The 8,719-nt window shown below is 47.3% G+C and overlaps 1 protein-coding gene across 3 annotated transcripts in view; it reads left to right on the top strand.

Annotated features, from left to right (window-relative positions):
* Positions 1-8,671, top strand: part of kif16ba (kinesin family member 16Ba) — a 49,124-nt gene extending 40,453 nt beyond the window's left edge. For all 3 annotated transcript variants that reach the window (XM_029250899.1, XM_029250900.1, XM_029250901.1), the window contains 4 exons: positions 2,088-2,246; positions 2,668-2,773; positions 4,055-4,114; positions 6,262-8,671. In XM_029250899.1, the coding sequence (XP_029106732.1) occupies positions 2,088-2,246; positions 2,668-2,773; positions 4,055-4,114; positions 6,262-8,241 (2,305 nt within the window). In that variant the 3' untranslated portion in view covers positions 8,242-8,671. The remainder of the gene's footprint in view (positions 1-2,087; positions 2,247-2,667; positions 2,774-4,054; positions 4,115-6,261) is intronic.
* Positions 8,672-8,719: the final 48 nt, after the last annotated feature.

Below are 8,719 nucleotides of genomic sequence, written 5' to 3' on the forward strand. Positions count from 1 at the left end.
TGCATGAGTCCCCCTGTGGATTTTTCTCCTGTCTAGGTTTACCCTGCTCTTCCAGGATAGGCCCTGGAGTACACCAACCCTACAGCGGACAAGCAGTTATTGATAATGGATGGATGGAACCACATTAAGGAGAATTTGAATGTTGAAGAGTCCTTCACGGACTTGTACTGTGTTCTAGTCTCTTGCAGTTCATGGTTCAGGCTATTTACTCTGACTCACATCTGTAAAGAACAGCATGTGAAGAAACCATTCTACATTCTCTCTTTCCCTTTATTTCCCCACACTTTTCTATCAGAGATCAGTATCTGAGCTCTCTGTGAATGCAGTAAAGCTCAGCTGTTATTACTAGGATAGGCTCTTACCATCTTCTCTCATATTTTGCTTTCATTTTTCTTAGTTTCAGTGCCTGGGGCCTTTGCTGAAACTGGGGAATGAAGTAAACGTATGTTGAGTGAATATATTGAACAGACAGAAGCTTTTAAACGGTGTGAATGTTTACTGTGAAATATGTGGGAGTTTAATGCAGGTTGTAGCGAAAAACTGTGCTTCATACAAGCAGAGGGCGTGAAAGATTGAATCTCATGTTGATCATTTGAAGACCAAACCAAGACTTTATAACCCTGATCCAGGCAGCCTTTTGTGTGTACGGGATTTTAATTAAGTTGCTGCTTTTTGATGTTAACATGTAATTAGGTTTGCAAAATACCTTTCTGAAAGGCATTAGGTGAATAACTAAAACACAGTTTACCGGTGCTGTTGGGCTAATAAAATATCCTAAAATTCTCAAATTGTTGCTGAACTCAAATGTACTTGTGAATAATAATTTTATTTTATTTATTAATCTATGAAAGCCCAAGTACAGTTGGTATGTGCTGACTGCAGTCACAGGTTTAAATTGCATTTACATATATTCATTTAGCACACGCTTTTCTCAAAACCAACTGTGGGTGATGACGCTTAAAGCTTCTCCTGTTGTCGAAAGGTGGTTCCAAAAGGCTCTTAACTGGATCCAAACAAATGTGTGACAGTTGCACCCGTTGGTCCTTCACATTCACTCAAACTGGTTGTCTCTGCACCCGTGAAACGTGGGCTAAATTAAATTATTGACTTTGTCCATGTTACCTTTACAACAACTGTATGCATAATGCTGTTAGTGACAGCAATGCGTTTTTCCCCTAAAGCAGTTTGTGAAAACATGTCTGTTATGAATGATGCAGGAGAAGACTAGCTTTATCTGTCAGTCAAGGAGAATGGATTACAGCACATGCTGTGGGCCACAAGGGTTGGGAACTTGTTAACAACTGGAACAAGGAGCACTTTGGTTTGACTGTCTTGGTTTAGGTACTTATGGCCCATTTTGGCTTTTGACCTTGAATCTGTTGCCTGTCAAGGTTAAATAATGAACACTTTGTTTTAGTTTGGTCTCCTGTGGGCCAGTGCTGGAGTTAAGAACAGCTTGACTAAGATGTGCTATGATGTCTGCAAGAAGGTTAATTAAAATTAGGCTTATCAACTTTCCAAAGGTAATCCCAAATTTAACGCTGCACAAACAGGGCCAATCAGCAGAAGGAAATTGTTTCCTGTTAAAGCGAAAGCACAAATATGGAAATGCAGCAATCTGGGGCTCCCCCCTAATTAGCAGTGTCAGATTCTAATTTGAATACAGTTTAAGTAGTGCTCCCTGTAGCTTCTCTTCTCCTCATCCTTCATTCTTTATTACCTGAGCCAGCAGCGGAAGTGTACTCACGGAGAGATTACCACGCTGCAGATCGCGTGGCGGCGAGCACGCTCTGTGTGGCAAATTTCCTCTAATTGATTGTTAGAAATGTTTCGGCACAAGCTCTCTGCAAATGCTGGGGGTTTGTGCAGATCAGTCACTTAGAATTTGATCGCCATAAAGGGATCAAATTGCGGCGTTTAGTTGGGGGGCAGCAGACGTGTCTGTTTTGAAGGTATTGGCCCCCCCCTTCAGTAATTTCACACATGGCTTCCTGTAGCTCCTTGTCTCCTCTCACTCGTTCCTCTTCTGCTCTCCCGCTCTCCTTCCGTGCTTGTCTCCCTCTCTCTCTTTCCTTTGTGGTCTCCAGGCTGGAGCAGGAGATCCAGCAGCTCAAGCAGAGGATCCGGGAGAGCGAGGGCGGCCACAGGAGCCGGCACTCCAGCGGGGATGAGAAGCCAGTCCTCGGCAGCTCCCCAGTGAGCCCTGGCCACAGCCTGCCCGGCGTGCTGCCCATCACAGATGACAGGTGTGTTTGAGGGTCTCGCAAAGCCCTAATGTAGCCTTTTCCTCTTTAGTCGCCTGCAAGTCCACCTGTGCAATTTCCATTTAATTTCCCAGCCGTGTGAGAGGCTGTCGTCCCGCTCAGATACTGGTACTCTTTGCTGTTCAAATCTAATAGACAGTTTTGGGAAGAAAGGCATTTAGCAGCTGATCCTGCCTGCAAATGGTTTGAAGTCTCTAGCGTCGATCCATGCCAAATAATTAAAACTGCCTTTCAAATTAAAGAGCCTGGCAGTGTGTGTTTGAATATAAACCTAATTGCTTTGCTCTGTGTTGCACCCCATGTAAATATCATTAAGAAGAAATGTTTTTTTTTCCTTCTTCTTTGACTGTTGTAGAATTACAAATGTGTGCCGTCGTTTGCCTTTGTCTTCTTGCTGGAGCAGGATCAACGCATACATCGAAGAAGAGGTACAGAGGAGACTGCACAAGCTGAATCTTCTTAACGGGGACCACAGCATCGAGGTCCCGCTCTCCTCGGACACAGCAAAGGTTCACACGTGTCGGCAGTCACCCTTCTGAGTAGATTTGCTGGCCACGTTCGCAGGCAGTGTAGGGGGAAGATCTGCAGGGCGTGAGTCGTGTGTAAAGGAGGAGCGATATCAAAACGCCTAGCAGCTCACACCCGAGTTAAACATCCAGCCCACACCGTGGAACCGAATATCTTGCGCGCTTATCGCACACACTATAATTCATTTCTTTGAGCTGATCATGCAGAACATTGTGTTCCTAGGACCCAGAAATTAAAATGAGTTAAAAAGTGAAGTCGTGTGCGACTCCTCTGCATGAGGCACCACACCCTTTTGTTGCGCAACAGAGAATAACCACAGCGGCAAATGAAGACCGCATACAGATAAATACCTGCAAAGACCTATGTTTTCTGCCTGCGGGAAGTGTGTATCGGCATGGGGAGGAGGGAGTGGGTTGTACGAGTGGAATTCATTTCACATCGACGCCCCCACCAAGTGTGCATACGATTATACTGCCATTACCTCTTGCATTCAGAAAACAGGTCCAAATGTAAAAGTGGGGCTTTTTATTGCGATAGCCAGCTGAGAAAAGCCATCTCTAGCTCTGCCGGATGAGCAGACACCTAGCAGAGACCGGAGCTTCTAGATGCTGGTGGAGGAGATAAGCACAGCATTCCAGCTGCGTGATACAGTACATCAAGTACGGCTGGCATACAGCTAGCGCCAGGCCTCGCCCGGGATCTAGCCTCCCCCTCCGTCTGTAGCCTCCCCCACAGTCCTGTCGAACTGGTGCTGCATTTCTCTTACAGTTTACATTTATGTTTATTAATTTAGCAGATGCTTTTCTCCTATGCAGTGTACATTTACTATGTTGTCTTTAACTGATACCTTTGTCCAAGGTGACCTACAGACCTAAATGATGCAGGACATACCACACTAAACTCCCTACAGTCATTCACCTGTCTGTCTAGTATTGCACACCGACACACACACTATGGACAATTTAGAGTCACCAGTTCTCCTGAAACTTGGTTTGGACTGTGGGAGGAAACCAGAGCACAAAGAGGAAACCCAAACAAACACAAGGAGGACATGCAAACAACACACTTCCTGTTTTTTTTTCCCCCACCAAAAATACTGTAAATGTGAAAATTAACCAGCAGACGACTGCTTCCTGTCAGTGTGGCCAGCTGATCTTGGTGGGGAACATGAATGTTTGTTGATGCGTGTGCTGACACTGTATGTATGAAAGTCTGTGAATATTTGTACTTGTCAGCCTAAGTGGACCATTCTCTCTGCACAGACAGAGCAGCAGGATGAGAATCAGTCTGGCCCCACCGATTCGCGAAAGATGAAGTACGAGGTGAGAGTGTGAGTCTGACCATAGGCAGGAGTCCTGCTGTTGGAGGCTGTGAAAGGAAGCTGTCCCTGAGCATCGTGTCTGATCACTGCTAACGAATATTAACACAGAGATATCAATCGTGCCTCTGCTGAAACTCTGTGATTCCCTGGGTGAGCTGGGTGCTGCATGCTGAAATCAAGCGGGACATGGAGGGGCTGGGGGGGCATCAGAAATACCCGATGGTTAAAGAGAGAGGTTCACACACTCTGTACAGACTCAGCAACAGATGATTTTGAGCCCGGGCACCGGTGTGTAGAAGGAAGTGTGAAATTCGCCATGCTTGGTTTAAAGAAAGTACAACTTCAAAATTCCTTGATTAAAAGTAGGCGGTTGGGACCTTGAAATTTTCTCACGTGACTTTATTGAAAGGCTCTTTCGGCCGTTGGGTTGAAGAAGCAAAAAGACGTTTTTAAATCACATAAAATGCCTGTGAAAGCAGGCAAGCAATTCTTCTGCCTGTACAACAGATCAACATTTGGCACAGTAACTGAACTCTGTTTACACACATCTGAGCTCCTCCTCTTCATGCAGAATTGCACTTGATAAATAAATAATCTCAACATTGATTCGTACAGCTACGGAAAACCAAACAACGTCCAAGTGCTCCGGAAACGGCCAGTTGTATCGGAGGACGTATGTACAGTGCTCCCCCCCGAATAATTTTCTAATATTTACTACTGCTTAACAAAAAACTCTCAACACAGTAGTCTCATAACTGAGCATCGTTTCCTGGTTGAAAAATTGAGATCGCAGCTGTGCCTCGTGGGACGTTGTGAACGTGTTGTCCCCCCACGTAGTGTGTGTCCCTGGTGTAACACAGATTGATTTCTGACAGTTCTTCACTTTCTGTCCTTCCCACAGACCCCTTTATTATCTATTGGGACACGTTATTGCGGCTTCTGGAAACCTGTCACAGGCTATTCATTCGCAAAGTGTTTATTTTACCCCTCAAATTGGGCTGCAAGCAAAAACAAACGCATTTCAGAAGTCGTTTAATTGCTTTATGTTTCTGTTTTGTACTAATTCCAAAAAATTAATTGCCTTGTAGAAATTGATAGAATGCACAACTAATAAAAATGAACTTTTATATTGGTTTCACTTAATGAATTTTCACTATGTTGAGTGACGGCGCATAAAATCATACCACGTCAGTTAAATGACCGTTACTTTTTTACGTCACATATTTATGGGGTTTTCATGTTTAAAAAAGAAAAAGTTTCACTTCCGGGAAGGTCCCCCCCGAATTACTGCTTTGCTTGTTTTCTGTGAAGTACTAATTTAGTTTAATTGAACTGTCGTGTGCAAATGTGGAGCATTTCCAGATAGGTGGCAGTAAAAGCTGTTGGAACAAATAAGTTGAGCGCAAAGTGTAAATTACAAGGCAGGCAGCGATTAATGCAGTTAGTTTAATTTCCCTGTAAATACATTATTTATCGTGAAGTTGCTCTTTGCTTTTTTTCCCTGTCCTCAAAGGGGCGCAAATAGACTGCGGTCTGCTGGAGTAAACCCTCTGTGAAAGGGGCTTCTGAAATCATCGCCCACATTGGGGTTCCTGTCATTTCCAAACTTTCTGCCTTTTGGCGCTGCGAGAGCTTTGAAGCGTTGCACAGCCGGCCGATGGAAACTCGGTAATCCCGTCTAAAGTCGGCCAAACACCGAGAGGGTTCGGTTTGGTGGCTGCGCCCATGAGGATGTCGCGTTGCTTTGTGTTCACGCCTAGTTAATAAATGCCTTTTTGCATCCAAACAGACATCTTTTGGATGTTTTTTCTTCTCAGCATGAAGCTGAGGTAATCTTAAAGAGCTTTGTTTCTCAAAGCTTCAAAAAAGGAGCCGTTAAAAGGGAAACTGTTTGTTTTCTTTTTTCTCTGTCAAGCAATTATACTCCTCATGAAAATTACTTTTAATTGCTGTCTCGATTCAGATGTCTCTAATTTTTTTTCTCATCCAATTATGGCTTGATTTTCATAACCCTGGTGGATGGTGAAAGAGAAATATCTCTCAAAATATCTCAAGTTTAATGATGAAAAGTAGAAACTAAGTAATTATTAAATATTGGCAGGTATCGGCCATCATAAGTCAAAGCACCTCCGATCTCTCTCTACACAGCAAAGAGCTGAGTCTGTGCTGCAGCCTAGCTTCCTGTTTGCCCCTGGAGCGGAGAGCGCTGTGGCCTTGGGCGGCGACATGGGGCAGAGCGTTCGACAACAGGAGGCCCCGCGGTGCCTTAATGAGCCCCACCGGTGGGGGGCCACACATCATGGCACGGAGCCAGGAGCTCAGAAGGGGACCGAAGTCCACGAGGAGGGTGCCGATCTCCTGCTTCATAAATCAAGCGGGCATGGGGCGGTAGCGGAGGTGTGCTGGGATGGTCCCGCAGCCCAGGCCTACGGTGCTGATGGATCCAACTGTAAGGATCTCCGTGCCTTGCGGGCTCCTGATAACGAGAGCAGAGGCATCACCATGGACGACAGCGCACCCGCAGGGACCTTGTTATGCGGCGTACCCTGCCTCCAGCTCGCCCGTCCTTCGGCCGAGGACACAACCACAGGCGGTGGGGAGCACCAGCGGGTCAAGGGGCGTTCCGAGCCGGAGGTGCAGGAATGTAGCTCATTCTGTGGTCCTGTGAGAAATGCGGAGGGGGGCGTGGTCTCTCTGCACAGCCAGTTTGGTCCTGCTGTCGTCTCAAAGGGTCTGGGGACCATCTCTGAGGTGCAGTTATTGACCCGGGAACTGAAAGTGGGCTACTTTGGCTTGGGGTCCTTAGTGAGCAGGCTCTCGTGTGTGTACAGAGATGCTCACCGGGTCCTCCGGCAGGTCAGAGACAGAGACTTCCAGCTGGCCAGCGGCTGGTACAACCACATGTGTGCCGCTATCAAGGAGTTGTCGTTCCCACAGCACATTCAGCCTGAAATGTCCTTTGAAGCGGATGTCAGGGAGAGGGGAACCCACTTCTCAGAGGTGCCCACAGTCACCCATCCCCTTATAGAAGACTTTGTGGGAAAGCTCGGGTCATCGTGCAGCTCTGTGGCCACGTACCAGAGGGACGGCGTCGAGGTGTTTTGCCAGCGTCTAGTGGAGTTCCCGCCGGGCCTCCAGAAGCTGCAGTCATTGCCCCTGCGGGAGCTCCGGGCGTGTCTGTGCTCAGTGGTGCCTCCACACGTGTTTGTCGCTGAGCTCTTGCTCGCTGCTTTCTGGCTCAGGGTGGCCCGCTGCTCAGAACCAACCCCACAGCCTGCCCTGCTTGTTTTGTTTGAGTCTGTTTTGTATGCATTGACCTCAGACCCAGAACTCAGCAGTGAGCAGTTCTCCCTGGCTGTGCTCCACGAGCTGCCCTTGCAGCAGCTGAAGGAGATCGACGTGGGATTTGGCGGGCAGAGTGTCCGGCTCCTGGGCCCCACCGAGGGCTCCGTCCTGGCTGTGTACACCAATAGTAAAGAGCTGAGCCAGGCTCTGTGCCGGAGCCTTGTGGAAGCGCTGTCCCCAGATGCCGGTAACTCTGGCTACCTGGAGCACCCCCTTCTCCAAGAAGATCTCCTGCAGCTTTCACTGGACTGGAAAGCGGAAAACCCCGATCTCGTTCTGGAGGACGGGCGGCGCCTTGGCTGTCACTTCAAGAAGGTTTTGGCCGACCTCATCTACTTTGTATACGGCAGCATGGGGAAGGAGCAGGCATCCATGGCCGACATCCAGCTGTTGCTGTACACTGGAGTAAAGGTGGCTGTGACCCCCCAGTGGCAGCCACGCACCCTCTGCCAGTTCCTCCTCACGGAAACTCACATGGGCCTGGTGGAGGAAGATGCCCTCTTCCACCCGGTCCCACGCCACCTCGCCCTCGTGCCCCAGCAAGCCCACTTTCAGGGCATGACGCTGCGGCGGCGTTCAGACATTCGCTGCATACTGGCGGCCAGCAGCAGCCCTTCAACTACCGTGGAGATCGTCTTCACCACGAGTCACCCTGAGCTTGCTGTGGCAGCGGTCCCATCTGTCCCGTGGAGCAATTTATCCTCCCACTCTGAAGTGTGGAAATTAACTTTCAGCTCCACTGCTGAGACCGCCTTCCTGATTAATAACTTGTCAAACGTCTGATCGAGGACTCGGCAGATAATAATTAACGGCCGTGGCCAAAAAATAAGAGACAGATTAAATTAAGAGATGAATGCTTCGTAATTACTGCACAACAGATTTGTTTGAATTAAAGTTATATGAATTTTGTACATATATAGAAAAGTCATTTTGCATTTGTGTATTTCCCAGTCTTCCTAAGCTGGTTGAAATTTTCCTTATTTCATCGGCTATTTTCCTTAATATTTCTGCCAGCAGTCGGCAGCGTTAGCGGAGAAAATGTCATTTTGTTGGGGCTTCGCTGCTGCTGTTCAGTTGTGGATTTGGGCGCTTTTGAATTTGCAATCTTGTGCAAAGGAAGAAATGAAGCATTGGACAAAATGAGCAAGTCCAGTGCAGTCTTTTTTTTTTTTTTTAAATCAAATTAGAAGCGCTCTGACGTTGCTGAAATAGACATGGGCAATTTTCCTGATCGAAATGCTTTCTGTGGTGTACTGTGGTG

Source organism: Scleropages formosus, chromosome 4, assembly GCF_900964775.1.
Source record: "Scleropages formosus chromosome 4, fSclFor1.1, whole genome shotgun sequence".
Lineage (NCBI taxonomy): Eukaryota > Metazoa > Chordata > Actinopteri > Osteoglossiformes > Osteoglossidae > Scleropages > Scleropages formosus.